This window comes from Rattus norvegicus, chromosome 15 (assembly GCF_021556685.1).
Source record: "Rattus norvegicus strain SHRSP/BbbUtx chromosome 15, alternate assembly SHRSP_T2T, whole genome shotgun sequence".
Lineage (NCBI taxonomy): Eukaryota > Metazoa > Chordata > Mammalia > Rodentia > Muridae > Rattus > Rattus norvegicus.
The window spans coordinates 106,234,725-106,256,752 of NC_141548.1; the positions used below are offsets into that span (position 1 = coordinate 106,234,725).

General features: G+C 36.7%; 1 protein-coding gene across 7 annotated transcripts in view; it reads right to left on the minus strand.

Moving 5' to 3' along the window:
• The window catches only part of Nalcn (sodium leak channel, non-selective), a 352,387-nt gene that overhangs the window by 221,084 nt on the left and 109,275 nt on the right, over positions 1 to 22,028 (minus strand). For all 7 annotated transcript variants that reach the window (NM_001393695.1, NM_001393694.1, NM_001393693.1 and 4 more), the window contains 1 exon segment: positions 18,038 to 18,124. In NM_001393695.1, the coding sequence (NP_001380624.1) occupies positions 18,038 to 18,124 (87 nt within the window).

A 22,028-nucleotide genomic window follows, 5' to 3' on the forward strand; every position in this document is an offset into this window, starting at 1 on the left:
AGCAGATTTCCCATGAGGCTTCATGTTGTCTTAGGGCTTGACACATTTTTATATTTCTCTTTGACTTTACTTCATTGGTAGTACAAAAATCAAATCCCAGAACTGTCAATCAACCTGTTTGTATGGCTGTCAATTTACTTGCAGGAACTACTGACCTTCGTAACACAGAGAAGTAAATCAGTTGTCAAGTTTCTATTCTTGTTAGAATTTGCATTGTTATTTCCTCTTTCTTTGCATTGTGAGAGTTAAATTCCACATCCACCACTCCCTTTCTATAGTCTTTTCAACATAGTGTTCTAATTAAAACATGTCAACTGATTTCCATTTTATTAGCATGACAGAAAACCTACAACTTTTTTTTTCTGTTTCCCTTCACAGTGGATATAGGTCTTAAGTAAACTGTTATTACAGAAAGGTCCAAACAAAGCTTTTCAGCCATGGCTGTCAAAAAACTTTGAAATTGGTTTTGTAACTGTCACAGCTTGGCTTTGGTGCTGTCATTATAATTAGGCTGTGTTTTTGTCTGAATATCTACGTATCTCTGTTGGCACAGAGTCATTAAAATAATCACTTACAATGGAGTTTGATATGCTATAATCACTGTGGCTTGGTTGACTTGCTCCAAAGTAATAACTTTCGAACATTAAATAAGAATGAAGGCGATAAGTATGTGTAGAAGCTAAATTTAAATATTAAAACTAGAAACTCTGGGTTTAATATGAAAACTGGTGACAGATGCCTTTGGAACTGAATTCCGTCAACCAGTGTTAGAACTGGCCATCAGCTTCTATGATGTAAAATGGCTGGTAACATCACATCTGGATTTATTCTTGTATTTGCAGAAATCTAGGTCTTTACCTTCAATTTTCACTTGTGCAATCTAACATAAAGAAAATTGTCGATGTTGAATAGGTGTCAAAAAACATTAAGAGACTTGAGGTTTCCTCAGTTCCATTATTTAACATAAATGTAAGCTCTACTTACCATCAGTTTATTTATATACAGACATGAACACATGTACATGTTCATGAACACACAAATGTACAAATTTAAACATATATATATGTGTGTGTGTTCTATAGTTATATTTTATATATGTAACATAACATTTTCAGATATATATTCAACCACTTTAAAGTTCCTTTACTTAAAATGTTATTTTAGTTCACTATTTTATTAAAGTGAGGGGACAGAAGTGATGGTTCAGTGCTCAAAAATTATCATCTTTTAGATGATTCAAGTTTTATTTCCAGCACCCACATAAGGCAACTCACAACCTCCCAAAACTCTAGCTTCAGGGGATCTGACACCCTTTTCTGCTCTTAGTGAGTACCTGCATTCACTCACACAGATACACATATGCAGACAGAAATAAAAATAAAATTAAAACTACTTAGAAAGAGTTTTTTAGAAACCAGACAACTTTGGAATACTTTTTAGTTTGCTCCAAAATCCACTTATTTGTGTAAATGACAATTGAAATTACCAAGACATTAGGAGACTAAGGTAGAATCTTTCCCAAGAGTATCAGAAATACTCTAGAGACTTACTTTTCAAGGGGTTCCTGGGTGAACTGCACCCTTAGAGGTGCAAGAAATGAATTTAGAAATGCAAGAACTCATGCTGTTTCCTAGTTCCAAAGAATTCAAATCTGTAACTTTAGCAAGGTCCCTAGGTGATTTCATGTGTCATGTTCAAGTTTAAGAATTAGTGCTGTAAATCATATTCATTGAATAAGAGGGTAAACTTGGTAACTTATAAAATTATCAGAAATTTTAAACTTCAGGATTCTAAAAGCCTCCAATGAAAGAAGTGGAATCCAACAAAGACTGGATGAATATCACTGTTATATTGTGATCACCACACCCTCAAGTGGAATTCCTTCCTATCCAACTCCAAGGCAAAGAACCAGTTAGAAAAAAAGGTTTTCACCATGAGAGGGCTTTATGAAGCCACCACCACAGATTCCTTAATAAAGGCATGTGATGAAGTAGTTTCACGAGTTATAAAAGAAGAGACTAAAATTTGCTTAGTTTCCAAAAATAATGTAGTCTTGGTAATGTTGCATTCCCCCACAAAAGAAAAAAAAACATAAAATAACTCATTTTGATTTCTTATCTATAGCACACGATAAATTTGTGTTATATGCTTAACTAAGTTGTAGACATCTGTTACAATCGTAAAAGGAAAGAGCAGAGCACTATTTATGAATTGAATGGGCTGGACAGACATCAGCTCAAATTATCTTCTAGGGAAACGATTGAACATACCTGTTCAGTACTCTGAAATAAAAGTTGAACTAAGGTCTCCACACAAGGTGGCTCATTAATAGGATGCTGTAAATATTGTTGCATCAGGTGTAAACAACATTATAGTAATTATATCCTTCCTCTTGCTTTGTGCTAGGAAGTGCTGTAAGAGAAAAAGTGTGAAATGGGGGTGCAAAGGCCAAGAACAAGAAATGTCACAATTTTACTAGGTTGAGGCCTGAGGATGTATGCAGCTCAGAGGTTGCGTGCCTGTCTAGCATGCATGAGGCCTTGGTTCATGCAAGAGAAGAGAGAGAGAAATGCCAGTTTTCAGTCCCATTGTCCAAGGAAAGTCCTCAAGAGACTGCAATATGACAAAGTACCTTCTGCTATTAAAATCAACATTAAGAAAAAAAATATTATCAAGGTAAGTGTCAATCTGTGCTTGAGTGCTTGGTCTGTGCCAACCTTTATTTCAAGCACAGTGTGCAGGGATGTAATGACACTATTTGGTCTCAGATGGTAGATGTTTATGCCTTCCCTGTTCATCAGGAAGAAACAGACTTTTAGGAAGGATGAATAGTGTTCCAATCACGTCAAGTTGGAAAACATTCTCAAATGTTTTGGGAACAAAGCAGGTGCTTCTCTGCCTTTACTTGAATGGTCAAGAAGACCTTGACATGGCTTTTGAAGATGCTAAAATGAATGCGAACCAGTTTCCTTGCTGAGGGTTTGTCTGGGAATAGAAGGCACAAGTACACAGAGCCTGTGTTTGAAAACAACTGTTGAGAAGGATGTAAGATCATCATGATATAATAAAATGTTAGTATGAAGACTGCTTGAGCTCTGTGCCTGACTTGACATCTCTGTAACATTTTCTCTTCTAGGTAGAGAATTGAAGTAGCTATATCCTTTATTGAAACACAAATACAAACAGGATTACTTAATGCAATGTCTAGTAAACATCTTGAATAATGTATTGGAAAACTATGGAGGAATTTAAAAATAGAGATATGGTTAGTTACTTATGGAGAAAGGTAAGAGAAATAAAACATGAGAAATTAATTCAAAGAAATAAAAAATCTTGAGACAGACTATGAAGATTCATAGATTTCTAAAATGTCTAAAGTGAACTTGTTTTGGTAGTTTATATATAAGTACTTTTGGGAGAACTGCTTTATTAAATTTTCTGGTAATATTTTCTATGAAACAGTGACTTTGATAGTTTTAAGTTAGCGTAGATAAAATGTACTAAATAGGGCAATTGTGGCTTAGAGTTCACAATGCATATAAATTACAATAATGAACATTAGAACTCAGAAGTTGAATCTTTCATTTGATTCTTGAATGAACCAAATATTAATCTTGTCCCACACTGCATCATTTGGGTACTAAAATTTTAATTTTAATTGGATTCCAAAATAAATAATTTAGATAGCAATGCATTCATAAGGGAAACGTTTCAGAAACCATCTTGTATGTAATCTACATAGAATGAGATCATAACCATGAACAACTGTACAAATCCTAATATAAACTTTCCTTTCATAAGTATTGTGTACTAACTGAGAAGACATCTGTATGTTCATGATTCTATAATTGCTATACAAATTATTCTACACAATTAAAATAGTTTTGTTAGGTAGGTAATATGTTTGTATCAATACTGAAAATAGAACAGTGGATGTCCTTCTAAACTGTGTCTTTCTCAGTAACCTACCCTTAGAGAGGAAGGGTAGAAAGAAATTCATGAATAATTTCCTACAAGGGCACTGAGAGTCTGTGATGCTGTGAACACCCTACAAGCTGTGATACCTTAAGAGCTGCTTGCTCTTTTCTCTGGGAAAGAAAGATAAGTAGGAAGAGTCTCATCAGACCCTTTAATTTCTTGTCTAGTATCAGTGAGCATTCAACTTTTATGTCATTAAATCACATATTGTTTCTCATGCTATCATCATCAATATACTTCAATCATCAGTTCCTGACAATACAATACAAGTTAGATTTAAAAGGAAAAACACCTGTAGGTTGATGTCTATATTCAGGTGAGGGCTGGCACAAGTTAGGTCAAGGCCATGATTGGACAGGAAAAAAATGAGTCAGGGACAAAGCTGTTGAAAGGTGGGAGAGAAGGAGAAGGAGAGAGAATCAAGATGTTCACGGAGAAAAATGACCCAGATCTGGGTGGTCTCAAATTGCCAAGGTAGTTGGTGTGGATTTCTGTAGGCAAATTTATTTTATCTAAATGGGTGGTTTATGTCCTTATTATTGGTTGTGAGCTTATTGTATGGGTGGATTGTGGATTGAATTTAACATAGAAAACTGACTGTTGGGTTGCAGTTTGTTGAGTCTTGATTTTAATAGGTTGTTGGGAGTTTATAGTATAACTATTAGGGGGCAGATGTTGGGAATGCAGACAAAGCACTGGCAGAGAGGGCATGGAGTGGAGTGCTCCGAAACTGGTTGTGTCAAGCGTCCTTTTTTTATTTTTACTGCAATATGTCTCCTGGGTTGGGAAAATTTGGTAAGCTCAGTTAAGTGTTATTTTCAACTAGTGATTTTATGTTTCTTTTAGTCTGTGTGCAAAAGTGTGATGTCCTTTCACTGAACCCCACCCATGGGTATCTATGCCCTTGCCAGTGTCTTCTTCAGCAATTCTTGATCCAGTCATGTGACTTGCTTTGGTTAGTTTATAGAAACAGTGTAATGAGTAGATACTTTGGAAATACTTGTGGGGTAGAATTTACTCTTGTTCTTCTAGGATGCCTGAGCTAAAACATTGATATGCTGATCTAGCTGTGAACCCTAATGTACTCTTCAGTCTACTTTCAGCCAGCCAAGCTCAGAGCATAGATTTGAGCGGAAGAGTGGCTGAGGACAGATCCCCAAGATACTAGCTGAAGTTTGGTGAGGCTTGGCATAGACTGGCATGGCTTTTCAGGTCAATCATAGATTCACAGGTAAAAAAAAATTAGTATCATCTTTATAAATCAGAATAGCTTAAATCAATTAGCTTCATTTGGTTGCTAACCAACCAGGTGTCCAAGGCCTTCTAGTTCATTCAAGGAGCAGAAGTCTGCTATGGGGACTTGAAAATTAATGATCTAATTATGAATGCTGATCCTTGTGGAAAGGGAAGAACATGTATGTGTGTCTTAATGGTATTCAGCCTCATTATCTAAGGCAAGACATACATATAGCCCATTGTTCTATTCAGAGCCTCATCATGACCCACAATGTAACAGTATTCACATTGATATGATGCTTTACTCAGCACTAGAGATCCACAAAAGTTATTTCTGGATACCTAGAGACTAATGAAGACCACAATCATCTGCATATATTGGTAAAAGTAAAGGACACCTAAAATAGACCATTTCCTGAAATTTACTCAACAAAATCATTTGTGCTGAGTTGATTTAAGCAATGGTGTATATTGGTTACAAAGGCTTCAATTTAGGACAGCATGTGCTTTCCAGAACACAATGCCATAATGGACATTCACGCTTTGAACCACATTACTTAACAGTGCTTAATACTCCACTGTTCTCTCACCATTTGTGGCCGCACATTTATGGATTAGTGGGAGAAAGGAGAAGTAAATGAAGATCTGTCCCAAATCCTTCCAATTAGCTCAACTATAATTTAAGGATTAAAACTCAGTGTCCCTACATGACTTCACTATTGACATTTGAAAAAAAATCAGGAAGGTGAATGTAAACTCTTGGCTTGTAATCAATGATGTGCTGACCTTGTTCTAATTCTAGTCTCAGATAATAATAAAAATTAGAACATTAGAATTTTTGCGAGATTCTCCTCTCATGCTAGAAAAAAAGTAATAGAAAGATATTCAAACACTATTATTCAGTTCCTCTCTCCAAGTTTTCGCCTAAGCAATTAATTTAGTTCAGATATAAGAAATAGGGTATGTCATTTGTGCCTATGTGTATGTACAAAAGTCTACATGCTAATTTGCTGTATTTAGTCACTCAAGTATAATGTGTCAAGGCAATATTTTTTTTTAATCTGTAAACTGGAAAAATCAAGCAAAGAGATTTAGAAACAAGGACAAAGAAACAGACTTGCAAGGCCTGTTGTTTGAGGGGGTAGGATACTGTGGTGGGCCCAGAGGCTGAGCTAAATGACCATGATGATGTACAGGAACTGACTTCCTAGAAGTGTGTTAAGATCTTCAAGTAGTGAACAAAGCTGTGTGTGTGCTAAGGACAAGGATATTTCTTTTTCAAGGTTGAGTGGCCCACTATCTTCCATAGCCTATGTTGAAAAATTGAGGAACATTCATCTCAGTACTTACATACAGAAGGATATTATTAACCCTGTTTGTCAGACAAGGACACTGAAACTCAAAAGTTTTTGGAAAGTTGTCCCCCTGGGCCTATATCTTCCTATCTTCTCACAGTGGCCTAACAGGATAGAAGAGACTAGCTGGTAAAACGAACTTAACTTCTCACAGGCCTATCAATTCTTGAAATGATTATTAGTTGTGGGAAGGTTTATTTAGAAGATAGACATTCTAAGAACTATCTAGGATGTCACTCCACCATTTAAAATACATATCTTACACTGTTCACCTCCTCTCAATCTTCACCCTCAATGGAAATTTTCTCAAAAACCATTAAAACACTACAGTAATAATCTTGTCATAATTTGACCTATTTATGGAAAAAGCCTTTTTCCCTCTCTTCCTTGTAAGAGGAGTGACATGGGATGTTACCAGAGAGAAATTGAGCAGGAACACTCCATGTCTCATACATGCCTTCATTTTCCTGTCAGATATTCTCTATGATAATAGACCACTGGGTATGAATGTGTTGGAAGAGAGTGCCAGGAATGCAGCCACATCTGTCAAGTTGTCAAAGATGAAAACTCCTACCTGAGAAGCAGGGGGATGGCTTGTCACAGCAGCAGCTGACAAATGACTTTCCCATTTAATCTAATTCTATTCATCATGCATTAGAGTGACCCCTTCACACAGATGTTGTTCATATAAAAAAAAAACCCCAGCACTTATATAGCTACCTAATGGTGGGTTTGATGCTAAAAGAGTCTATTATAACTTTTCAATTTTCTGAGACCCACACTTAAGCAAATATTCAAGAAACTTTTAAAATGGTTTCATAATACTGCATGAGAGTCTTGCCTCACTGCCTTGTACAATGCACAGCAGAGTACACAGTGTGCATTCATACATCTATTATCTATACTGTATTTGTTTCCATATTTGATATTTTTTATTGCTTTGTATTCATATACAAGTGATTTATACTTTGTAAATATAAGGGGGTTAGAATAATTAGACAATAAGTAGGCAACTGAAAGATTAGTAATCTGAAAATTGCTTATGAATCTGCAGAAATTTATAAGTAGCTAGTGAATATTTGAAAATATGACTACATTTAACATCTGCCATCAGAAGAATGGAAATTTATGTATGTTACTGTTTACTTATGATATCATTGACCTGCTTGCCTCAATGTACAGGTCCCCTGAGTGCCATATTCCAGCCTCTCCACCTAGGTAGGTTTTGTATATCTTTTACCAGAGCCTAGCCAGAAGAGTCCTCCTAATCTTCTAACCCCCATATACCCTCCTCAACCCCCCAAATTTTCTTAGTTTTCATATCCAGTGTTTCTACCTCATCTAGTCACCTTTGCTTGCACTGGTCTCAACCCACAGACTTCAGCCAAGACATGTCCTGCCCACTTCCAGATACATCATGTGCCACATTTAATCTTTCTACACAACCAAGTCCTGCATATACCCTATATCTTAGCTCAATGAATCCAACAGGTCCTTCCTTCCATACAGTAACCTCAATCCTCAGATCTATCCAGGGTTGGACCAAGTCTCTGTCTAACTGACCTCATTCCACTTAAATTATATCCAACATTTAGGCCCAACACAGACCGTAAATTCTGTGTTCAGCCATAGCATGCCATGTTGATTCAGATACAAAGATAACAAAAGGAGACCACATGCCCAGATATCATTGTGGGAAAATCCTATCAATATTAAAATTTGAAGCAGTATCTTCTACAACTCCTGAAGTCAACCAGTCCTATAGAACCTTTCTCCAATGATAATTACCTTGATAAATCCTGTGACACAAATAAAGGAATAAATCATATGAATTTTCTTAAGGAATTCAAGGAACTGAAAGAACACACACACACACACACACACACACACACACACACACACACACACACAGCTCAATGAACTTAAAGAGAATGAGTTTAAAAAGAGATGCCCCAAAGAATACAAATACAAATTTCCTGATGGAAATGATGAACACAAACCAGGATTTGAAAATGAAATTCACTAAAATGATAGAAACATAAAAAAGAACTCAAGAAAAAAATTAACTTAGAATTGAATAACTCCATAAATGAAACTAGCCAACTTAGTGGAAGCCTTGAAAGGAGAATTGATTACAAAGAGAGACTATCAGGACTCAAAAGGTAAAGTAGATCTTCATGAAATAAGCAAAGGATGTGAACAATTAAAAAGAAAACTACAGGGAGAAAAAATTCAGAAATGTGAGGGGAAAGTCCAAACCTTCAAATTATAAAATAGATACAAAAGAAAAATTTCCAGGTCAATGATGCAGATCAAATCGTCAACAAGATCACAGATGAAAACTCTTAGGAAACTTAGGAAAGATCCGTACAGATACAAGAAGCACACAGACCACCAAATAGGCAAGACCAGAAAATAAATTATCCACAGCATATTGTAGATAAAACACTAAGGATGCAGAAAAGAGAATGGGTACTAAAAGAGGCAAAAGAAAAAAATCAAGTTATATATATATATATATATATATATATATATATATATATATATATCTGTAAAACTTTGAAAGACAGAACAGCCTAGAGCAATGTGTTCCATGTCCTAAATACACAATTGGCACTAATGAAGTCCTCAAAAACATTTGCCATAGTTGAAGAAGAAAAATATTTCAAGATATAAGCAACCTTAAAATTTTATATCTAACAGACCAAACTTAAAGAAAATGCAAGAAGCCATATGTGATGGTTATTTCTGGTTAACTTGACTACACCTGGAATAAACTACAATCAAGAAATCAAGGGCACATAGAGATAATGAAGCTGCAAGGCACAGGTTTCTGACCTGTATCTTGACATGAAAACCAGGTATAGTGGCCATAAAAAGCTTAGGTCAAGGCAAAGCAGTACACACCTTTAATCCTAGGAGACTGAGGCAAGCAGATATCTGAGATCAAGGTCAGCCTGGGACAAAGCAAGTTTTTGATCCAGGTGTGGTAGTACACCCATTTAATCTGGGCCACACCTTCTCCTGGAGACATACTTAGGGACATTTGCAGAAGGAAGACTTACCCTTTTTCAACTCCTTGCAATTACTTGTCAGCACATCTACAGAAGACCAGCTTAACCAACTAGCATTGTGGGACTGAGTAACTACTAGATTCTTGGACTTACATCACAGCTGTCAACTGTTGGGTTAGTTGGACTACAGACTGTAAGTCATTACAATACATTCCCTTAATAAATAGAGATATTCCATAAATTCTGTGACTCTAGAGAACCCTGACTAGTAAGTACACCATGTTTCAAGCAGACGAGATGAATAAACAGTCTAGAGACTGTAAGAAGAATAAAAATGCTGTATTTACTAAAACACAAAGTACAATCCTTTTCCTCATTGTCATCATCAACAATAACAACAAACAACACACACACACACATACACACACACACACTCACAAAACACCAAAACTAACAACATAATGATTGCAACTAACATATATCTTTCATAATTACATTAAATATTACCAGCATCAAATCTCCAATCTAAGGACATAGACTCTTTGAATGAATCAGGAAAGAAAATCCATTCAACTGTTATCTACAAGAAATAGATCTTAGTTTTAAAGATAGGTACTGCCTTAGAATAAAAGGATGAACAAAAGTACTCCAACTAAATGGGACCAGGAAACAACAGATATCACTATCCTAATATCTGACAAAATAGACTACAACTGATCAGAAGAGAGAAAGATGGACATTCCAACCTAATGAAGGAACAGTTAACCAAGAAGACATTACTATCATAAACATATGCACCAAAATCTGGTGTATCGCATTTCATAAAAATTGTACAATTTGAATTAAAGACATAGATTAACATTATCCTATTAATAGTTGGTGATTTCAATAGTCTTTTTCTAATAGGTCATCTGAACAAAACATAAACAGAGAAATATCAGAATTAGATGAGATTATATCAAATAGACAACAGATATCTACAGAATATTCTTTCCAAACACAAAGGATATACATGCTTCTCAGCGATCTATGGAAGTTTGTTAAAAATAGACCACATCTAGAGACAGAATGCAAATATTAACGAAGTCAGAAGGATTGAAATAACTGCATCTATCTTACCTCACCATAATGCGATAAAATAGAATTGACAACAACCACATCTCTACCAAGTACATAAATTTAGGAATATTAAAATCGATTAGTGATAGATGGATCAAAAAAGAAATCAAGAAAGAAATAAAAAATTTCTGGAATTAATGAAAATGAAAACATAACACACTGAAATCCCTAAGATACATTAAAATCAGTCCTATGTGGGGAATTTATAGCTCCAAGTGCCTACATTAAAAATAAACACAAGCAAATAATTTAATGATCTAACTCAAATATTTGAGAAACAAACAAACAAAAACAAAACAAAATCAAAAGTAAATCAAACCAAGTAGCTGGCAAGAAATAATAAAAATCAAACCAGAAATTAATAAAATAGAAAAAAGAAAAACAAATAATAAATGAATCTAAAAGCTGGTTCTTTGAGACGATAAAAAAGGAACCTTAAGAAGATAGACAGATTTGACACAAGTAACAAAAAGAAATAGGACCCAAATTAACAGAATCAGAAATTAACAGGGAAACATTACAATAGACACCAGAGACATTCAAGATATTATAAAGTATTTGAACATCTACAGACTTGAAAATCAGTAGCCACAGGCTGTCCTGTATCAAATCCCTATGGACACTAAAAGGTGATTGTAATTGTATTTTGTTTAAATGTAGCAGCTGTGTCTACTTCAATTTCCATGACTAAATTCTTGAACTCAATGTCTCTCACATTGACCTATTCTGTGACCTATTCTGAAATTACATTTCCTCTCAGTTAACTTTTGTTTTGAAAGTTTTCTGGTGATTTTTCTTCTGAGAACTTGTGTGGGAGGTCACCAGGCCCAGAGTCATAGTCATACACTGTGGGTAATGCGCAAGAACCAAATGAAGCTGTAGGGATTGAGTAAGACAGGTACTTAGAAACAGAAAAGGAAAATTATATGGTTCGGAAGAAGAGAAAAGTTATAGAATGCACAGTGACCGGAAATGCCAGACTAGACCTGCAATAGGTGTACTCTTTGAACATTGCAACAAAACGATTCTCAACTGAAACACAAGTGTTCATATAATTTTCTCAGATTATAAGGTAGGAATGGGAGATGAGCATTAGAAGCAGCTGTAACACAAAGAGGAGAGCCCAGTTGTGAGCATTGGTTTACCCACACCCTTAGACTGCTCTCCTTTCTTCAGTCGCCTTCCTGCTCTGTACTACAAAGTGGAGGATGGGAGGGAGACTAGCTGGAGACTAGTGCCACGGAAGGGAAGACAGAAAGAGAAGCCATTTTAGGCTGGACAGGGGAGGTGCCTCATGGGTTGCAGGACTTTCATTTATTTATTATTAATGTAAAAGTGAATTTTTCAGGAATTGAGTGTATATACTAGAACTAGATATGTTATTAAAATTTACATATGAAACAGACCTGAAATCATTAATTTGATCAATAAGAGTACTTTCCTTTCAAAATGAACACAATCAACATTACATTGTTTAAAAATGTTAACAGTTATATTAGAGAACTTAAGAATATTTAATCAGGCCAATAATACTGTTCTGCCCATCCTCCTGTTCTGAGTTTAGGACTTTATAATTTAATGGACAAGCAAATTTATTTTCATTTACTATAAAACAGAAAAGACTATGCCAAGGACATAAAACTAAATCTTTTCTCAGCATGACTGAATATGACTCCCATTATACTTATTATGTCTGTGATTATGAGTATAATTTGAGTCTCATAATGGTAAATCAATTTACATATTTTCTAACTGCAGACCAGAGATGGCTAGTTTTCCTCCACTAATAACACCATAGAGAGTCTATTATTCAGTGTAAGAATTGGATCCCAGCATATCATAATTAATCAGAACAATTCTAAAACCAATAAATATAAAGAGAAGGTAGGGAGACCAATAGAGTTGTATCATTTAATATAGGTAGAGAAGATTAAGGCACATGAATTAATATTTCTAAATTGTCCAATTATTTATAGTTGATGGAAAAGATCACAAAAAGCCAGACAAGAACACAGAAATCTGAAAAGCAGTGAAAATATAATATAAATGCAGAAATTTAGCAAATTTAGAGGGATTAACACATAAGAGGAAAGCTATTATTTTAATATCCCCAACTTTTAGAAGGTTTGAGCCAGTCTCTATTTATGCTTAGTTATACATATAAAATTCTGAAAATACAGAAGTATAGATGGGCTATTTTGTAATCTTTTTTAATTTATGAATTACCTGCTATTATATGATTTCTGCAATCTAAAATAACATTATTCTAATGTATTTTCATGAGTTTTCCAAACAAGGGCCAACAAGACATATATAATGTAAAAAATTCATCTCAGGATAATATTAACACTTGGATGGCAGCCTTTGCTTGTATGAAGAACGGGTACATTTCTCAGTCTGTTTTGCAAGAACAGAGTGCACACGGAACTTCTTCTTTTAAGTTCTTGAGTATGTTTGATAAACCTACCCAGCTGGCTGTAGATTTATTTATTCTCTTACCATTGAGGCAGAGACAAATGCCTTTTAATGCTTTATGAAGGACAAATGTATGGGCCTGTGGTTATCAACACTTTTAGTTCTAGCCTATGGAGATAAAAATCAAGAATTGGGAAACCAAGGCAAAGCAGAGACTCTGTGCTGATTGATGTTAGTTATTTCACATTTGTATCTTCAGCAAGGGGAAAATTCCATAACATTAAAGGGTGCACTAACCACAATCACTACAAAAAACGATGTCCTACACGGTAATATCTATTTCCATGTTAAGTAAATGAGAGAATGTGAATAGAGAAGCAGGAAGCATTTGAAGGTCTGAAAGTGTGGCTTCTCCTGAAATCCTGTTTTATTTGTTTTCACGAGTCTCACTTCCAGGAACTAGAAATTGAACCAATTATGGCAATAACAACCACTCCGGTAAAAGACTTTTCCTTTTATGCTCATGCCATTATGATCTAAAACAAGCAGTGCATTGGCATCAAATGTCAAGAAAATACTTCCTGAAAGCAGCTCGACTTTAGATAACTTTGTATGGTTTTGTGGGCAGGTCTCCTCTGAAGCATGAAGACAGAGCTCTGATAGGACATGATGTTCTCTCAGAATTCCTTCACCTTCTTCCATATGCAAAATACCATGATTGCATTTACAAGTAATGTAGTAGGATTGCCATAGTTAAAAGGAACCCAGACCAAGTCTGCCTGAACGGTCAAGTTTGAGTGAAATGCTTGAATGACTGTAATTTTAACCTGCGATTGTAATTGCGAAGTTGTTGAAATAAACTAGAAAAAAATGAGTAACCAATAACATCCTAAAGGTGGCAGAGTTCCCTTTTAAATCTAGGGCCTCCTGGCTTTTGTATTTAAAATAGAACGTTTTCTTTCTTTCTTCTTCTTTCTTTCTTTTTTGTTTTTTAAGATTTATTTATTTATTTTATGCGAGCACACTGTTGCTGTCTCCAGACACACCAGAAGGGGGCATCAGATCCCATTACAGATGGTTGTGAGCCACCATGTGGTTGCTGGGATTTGAACTCAGGACCTCTGGAAGAGCAGTCAGTGCTCTTAACCGCTGAGCCAGCTCTCCAGTCAGAACATTTTCTTTTAATAAGGTCCAAAGTTTGACATATTTCCATGCCTGATCACATTCTGAAACTCCTATAATGCAGCAAGATCTAGAAACCTGGGCTTGCTTTCAATCTAGACACCCCAGACTACATCTGAGTTTTCTTTTATCAAAGTTATAGCAGACAACAACAACAACAACAACTGCTACTACAACAACAATAAGAAAAAAGTATAGAATGACATGGAGACAAGTAATGGAGGTTTCTAGCTTACTATATTTAAACAAAAAGAATTCTTTACAGAAGGGGTGTTGAGCTGGGCTCTGGCGAATAGTGAGTGAGAAATATTGTGTGAAGAGGGAGAGATGCTGTGAGAGACAGATGTGTAAATAATAAGAGGTCAAAAGCAGGAGGCGTGAGAATCTACCCAGTGTTGATCTACAATTATTGAGTGATCAGGATCAGTTGTGGGAAGAGATAGGCAAGAGGACTAGAGGGCCAAGAGAATCAATGGAAATCTGTAGCTGCAAGGGGTAGGGGTGGGGTTGGGGGTGGGGGTGGGGGTTGGGGTTGGGGTTGGGGGTGGGGGTGGGGGTGGAGAATCTAGGAGATGCCAGAGACCCAGAATGGCAGAGGCTCCCAGGAGTCAATGCTGGTGAAGTTAGCCTGAGATGCATAGCAGGGGGATATGGAACCTGAAGAGGCCACCTCCAGTAGTCAGGCAAGACTCTCAAGGACTCCCATTGGAGGGATAAGGACACGAACCCACCCACAAAACCTTCAGCCTAAAACTTTGTCCTACCTACAAGAAATGTATGGACAAAGATGGAGCCGAGGCTGAGGGTGTGGTCAACCGATAACCAGTCCAACTTGAGACCCATTCTATGGGCAAGCACCAATCTGTGACACTATTTATGATACTCTGCTATTGCTTGCCGACAAGAGCCTAGCATAACTGGCCTCTGAAAGGCTCACCCAGCAGCTGACCAAAACAGATTCAGAGACCAACAGGCAAACATTAGAGGGAGCTTGAGGAGCCTTGTGATAGAGTTGGGAGAAAGATTCAGGGACCTGGAGGAGATAGGGACTCCACAGGAAGACCAACAAAGTCAATTAACCTGGACCCAGGGAGGTTCCCAGAGGCTGAACTACCAACTAAAGGGCATACATGGGCTGGACATAGGATTCCTACACATATCGAGTCCTCTAACAACTGGAGTGGGGACAACTGTCATTGACTCGATTGTCTCTCTGTGGATCCTGTTTCTCTAACTGGATTGCCTTGTCTGGCCTCAGTGGGGGAAGATGTGCTTAACCTGTAGAGGCTTGATGTGCCAAGGTTTGGCGAATACCCGGGAGGGAGGCACCCTTTTAGAGGGAAAGAGGAGGAAGGACGCTGCCGTGGGACGCTGTGAGGGAGAAACTGGGAGGGGGGCAGCTATAGGGACGTTAAAACGGACAAACATACAAATAAATTTAAGAAAGAAGAGATCAAATGCATAAGGTTGGGGTAAATCCACCCAGCGTTGATCTCCAAATAATAAGAGCTCAAACACAGGTGGCTGCAGAGGGTCCAGTCAATGTTGATCTCCAGGGGGAGGAATGAGGAAAAAACATGTTGTAAAAGTAACTCCATTTTTTTTTAAAAAAATATTTTTCTGAATATTAATTCTTAGTACTGAGAGCACAACTACATTTAAAAGTAAAAAGAGGTGGAATGTGCCTTGGTATTGAGGTCATTGTAGGCTATTGAGTGAGGGGGTACTTCAGGTTAGAGGGCTCCCACTTCTCATTATTCAGTTTTCGATAACATTTACCACGGTGAATGTGTGGTAGCGTGTGCCATTTACTTATTTTCTTTTAATTATTGGCTGCGAATCTGTGAAAAATATAGAAACGTATTTTCTAAGTATATTTGCCTCTTTTCCTCCCCAGTTTTAATACCTACCTCTAATGAATACTAGGTCCTTATAGGAAGCTCAATTTAGGGACAACCAATTGGTGACTAAATTGCCCGTTATTCATTTCCTAGTTTTACCTGACTTTTGCAAAGCTCATCTAGTGTGTTGCTATGTTAATGATCTGTGGTTAATGCTCTTACATCTATGCACTTCTGGCCCAATTTCCATCTCACTACACCAGTGTCACAGTGCTAAATCTTGCTCAGATTTTACTCATGCTTTCTGTTCCTACTCATCCTGTCCATTCTCAAGAGAGGAGAGTGACTTGTTCCCTAATTATAGGCTTTAACTCTTTCGTTTTTCGAGATGAGGTTTCTTTGTGTGGCTCCAGTAGAATGCACTCTGTGGCCTCGAAATCAGAGATGCCACCATCTCTGCCTCCCAAGTGCTAAGATCCATCGTGTGTACCACCACTACTTGGCTCAGAACTCAACCCTAGTGCATCAATTAACAAGCATGTAATTAATGGTTTTTCAGTCTTTTGCATCTGTTATTTGGTACTCTGTTTGCTTATTTTTATAACAAGTCTTTGACCATTGAATATTTTTCAATTTGTTAAATCATGGGACTATGGTCAGCAATGGTGACGGTGATGGTAGAAGTAGCTACTATAGTTGATTATTGACGATGCTGGCACATTCAAAACAGCTCATAAGAAAAACCACAAGGTAATATTTAATATTCCCATTGATAATCTGGGAATAATTAAATTAAATAATTATCATTATTTAAATGGTAGAAGCAAGTAAATACACACAACAAAATGAAGAGGCAGCCTACAGAACCAGAGAAAATGTTTGCATACTTTATAACAGAAAAGAAAAATAATTTCTTAAATATGAATTGTAAACATTCAAGACAGATATACATCTGAAGACCCTCCAAAAAAGGCAAAGAAACTTGAGTGAGTCTAAAAGTTTCATAAGTAGGGACCCCGGGTCCTGTCTTCTAACCACTTGTGTGTCATGTGGACCCTCAGGTGCCCTGCCGTCTACTGGCACATGCTTACTTTTGGAATTCTTTATTAAGAAAACACCTCGACATCATCTTGTGCTAGAGATTGAATATGTAGAACAACAGATCTTGTGTGAATGCATCTTCTTCCCAGACATAAACAGAGGTACTACACAACCCTAAATAATTCAGGTCTCTTAGAAAATATTTTCGCAAGGACAAACACAGCAACAAAACTATTCATTGATTTGATACTGTTGAAATGCTATCACTTATGTGTCTCCATTCATGAAGTTTGTCAAATCTCTACTTGATAGCTAGTTTTTATCAACTTGATGCAAGCTAGGGTCATTTTGGAAGAGGGAACCTCACCTGAGAAATCCTTCCATCAGATTGGCCAATAGACAGACTTTTGGTCTCATTTTCTTGGTTGATAATTGTTGTGGAATCGACACGGCCCACTGTAGATGGTGCCACCTCAGGGTAGGTGGTCTTGGATGATTTAAGCAAACATATTGAACGAGACATAGGCAGCAAAGCAATAAGCTTCATTTTCTTGTGATTCTTGCCGCCAACTTCCTGCTTTGACATATCTCTATAGAATGTGACCTTGATACGTAAGCCAGATAAACACTTTCCTGCCCAAATTTCTTTTGGTCAGCAGCAGAAAATAAAGTAGGAAACTTACTATATATAAAAATGAATACTAACAAGGTCCTTAATACAAGAAGAATAAAACGTGTCCCTAACTTCTCAATAAATCTGAGCTAGTCTGGAGCGTGGAGCCTATGAATTTCTTCCTATAAAACTAAAGTCAAAGATTCATACTGGATGATTTTTTAAAATGGCATTGTGCTGTACCTGTAGGCAGGCTGGGGCACGTCCCTGGGGCTTGTTGACATCCACAGCTACCAGCTGCCAGCCACCGGCAGCATCTTCATGGAACATCTTTAAGACAGACAGAGATGAGTCAGAGACGTTGAGTGTGGAACAATGAGAACTCTAGTTCTGTCTGTAGCTTTCTATGTGTTTCAATATTACTGAAAATCTGTCTTATTAAAGAAGTATATATTTGGATTATGAATCATCTCAGAGACATTCATTTTAATGCTGAAATGAAAAGCAAGTGAATAATACTCTCATGAGCAATGGTAATAGCTGGCATTTATTGAGCACTCGTTGTGTTTGTCATGCAATTTCTGCCTTATATAGATTTTGCATCTTTTAGATACTCGTCTGTACAGGAAAAGCGCTCACCTCTCTTAGTTAATTTTGCTTATTATTATTTTTATCTCTGCAAGAAAATGTATTTAGAATGCTTAAGCATTATGTCTCTCTGTTGAATATGTATAAAATTTTTAAAAATATCAGTTGGTATTTTTCAGTGTGTGAACTAGAAACATTACCATGTCAAATAATATCAGGGGTTCACCTTCAACATGGGGGGATGATACTGGCGTTATTTCAATGGTACAAGACTGAGAGGGTACTTAACTGACTTTATGCAATTATCTTAACTAGGTCACAATTAATTTGTTCACCAGAAATTTAATGAATGTATTTACAAAGGGAACATCTAATTTATATTGCCTTAGAAGTCTTAGATGAGATAAAATTCAAGATGTGATTGGCCAACCTGAAACCTACTCACTCAGATGTCTGTGAGATAACCTTATGGAATAATCAACTACCTCTTAACTTCTCATCCGTCAATATCATATCCAGTTGGGAGATATTTCCCACTTATCCTGTTCCTCAGGAATCATGTGGGGTGTGTGTGTATGTGTGTGTGTGTGTGTGTGTGTGTGTGTGTGTGTGTGTGTGTGTGTATGTGTGTGTGTCTGTGTGTGTTGGTTTTAATGAGATTAAAGTAGAATTTAAGTTTTTAAAAATAAAGGCATCGACCATAATAATTTACTGCCTTGTTTCTGACCAACATTTCTTTATTGTGTACATAAACATTTGTATTGTTGTTATTACCTGTGACTTTATGTTAGTCCTATTCCCTGTTGTAACAGGGAATCATTATTGGATTCCCTATTAATGGCACATGAGCCATTACATAGGCTCTATAATTATACTTTTAAACTCTAGCCAGAGAAATTATAGATCATTTTCAGGAAGAAAAATATTCTCTGTAATATGATTGAGACAATGGAAAATAAATGATGCCTAACCTTACAGGCCATAAATATAGATGAAACAATTGAGGTGCACATTTACACAAAGATTCTTTGACCGAAGATGTTGTTGTAAACATTCCTTCCCAGCTGTCTATTTATAGAACTTACTTTCTCCTTAGAATAAAATTTAAGAGCTATTCTTGGTGGTAGAAACAAGCACGGCCACCGTGGATGGGCTCACTGTGAGAATATAGACATTGCTGGAATAACAAACTAGTTAAAGTGACCTTTAAAGGCCCTGTCATGATTTTGGGATTCTTCTTTTAAGGGCAACTGTCAAAACCTATGCTGTCAGTCATTGGCTAAGAACACTCTGATGATGCTTCCTACCCTGTCTTGTCAAGGCACAAAGCACCCCTGGGGCTAATATTTCCTTTCATTGGTGGCAAACTAATTTTCTCTGTTAAATTATATTTTGCAGCAGACCCAAATCAAATGAATCAATTTAATTGTCAGCAAAAGAGTTCTCTGAAGGTCACCCCTGTGTATTAAATAAAGTCAGAAATGCAAACGTGTCCTACTTTCTTTAGATCCCAAATCATACATTATTTAGATTGGTTAATATGATGACTAGATCTTTGAGATTGAAACCAGGCTACCTAACAGAGACAAGAACCCTAAGGGATAAGGTCGCTTGGGAGGATAATGGGTATGACTGTGGTCATTCTTTGTCTTTCAATGTCAGGACATTTTTGTGAGGTCACTAAGCCTCCAACAAAAGAACCAGTTGTTACCCTTTCCTGGAAGCTCACAATGACAGGGTGACTAGACACTAGCTCGCAGGATCTAAGTAGGGCCTTCTTGTTCTTCCTGTACTTTGTGTGTGTGTGTATGTGTGTATGTGTGTGTGTGTGTGTGTGTGTGTGTGTGTGTTTGTGTGTGTGTGTGTGTGTGCTGGCTTGTATAAATGTAAGAGTTATAGATAGAAGAAGCACTGTCGTCTACAATGTAACTATGGGTAGGGAGACTGTAAAGTAGAATGAAAAGGTGATGGTGGGTAGGTGGGTAGGGACTGACTTATCAGCAACCTGGACCAGTGATTCAAACCGAAGTGACCCCATTCAACCTTACCCTTAAAGGACACAAATCTAAGTTACCTAAGCTATATATATTGACCATGTAGCCTACATTGTGGAATCCAAACCAGGTGGTTTTAGTAAAAATGTTCAGTGGCCCCTGTATTTTAATCATGTGATATTTATCTACTTATTATATTGTTAAAATGTTTATTATTAAACACCTAGAAATAGGTGAAAAAATTAACTAATATCCAAAAAGATAGTCATTACTGGCATTTAGCTTCCCTTAATTTAACACACATGTGTGCATACATGCATAGACCCACACACATAAATGTACACACAAACATACATAGACATGCGCACATGTGCATACCTGACATGAGATTTTTTTTGTACTGGTAGATTGTCCACAGATTTTCATGTCAATATTATTCAAGTATTATTTAAGAATTTTCAATTTATTCCAACTTAGTACTGTATAATCAATAACAGTGCCAAAGTCATTCCCAATTCTCTTTGATTTTTCTATACCTTCCAAAGCTTCCTTAAATATAATTCCTAATTATTGCCCAACAATCTGAGGAAAAATTCATGGAAGTGGATGTTCTTGTTCAAATATTATTTATGCATGCTTTAAAGCCTTTGGTCGATATTGCTTGACTGTCTTCTAAAAGAGATGGTCGAAATACACTTCTTAGAATGATATCTGAGAAGGACCTTGTTGGCCAGCAGTAGGTGCTGTTTTCTTAAGAACAAAGACCCTGGCATGGGGCTAGAACAGAGAGAACATATTGACAGTGGCCTGCAATGGCTAAAACAGAAGGAGGGAGGATCTTACAGTGAGTAAAAATGAAGGCAGGGCAATCTGAAGGAAGCTCATGTTACCTACAATCTGGCAAAATAATTAAATTGACCATCTTTGTCATTTTTTAAAATTTGCAATGAGGAAACAATAACAATGACTGCTTTCTAGGTTTCCTCTGATAAATAAGTAAGTCAGGTTGTAAAAGTCACTATACTATGCTCTGTGTTACTGTTGATATATTTTAGCACTGCAAGAAGATGGTGTCAATTAGTGGGAAGGACATTTAATATAATGGACACCCATGAACATTTCTCTCTTAGCACAAACATTTGGGAAAGCATGAGGATTTCAGCCTGTTAATTAGTTCAGGCTTGTTCATTTGAAAATTTGTATTTGGGGCAGGGGGCAGCTTGGTTTACAAAACAGTTAAGTATCATCCTAATCATCAGGTTACCTTGAAAAAGTGAGTTAAAATTACCAAACTTAAGATGTGAATTTGCTTGTACACACACACACACACACACACACACACACACACACACACACACACACGGAACTCACTCCTGCACCATTCTGGGACATCCTTTCTCTGAGCTGTATCTGTTAACTGCCTTCTCACACACCTGAGTGATATCTATTCATGCAGAAACTGCTGGTTTTGGGAACATTAAGTAATTTTTATCCTCAAGTTGAGCATTTGGGTTATATACATTGTGTACTTTTTCTTTTGGGTGAATCAATTCTTTCAATTTTTGCTCACATGTTTTTCATTTACACTCTGCTTTGCTTACTGAGCATCACACATTCTTTCAGAGGGTGATTTAGGCAAATTCTGCGGGTCT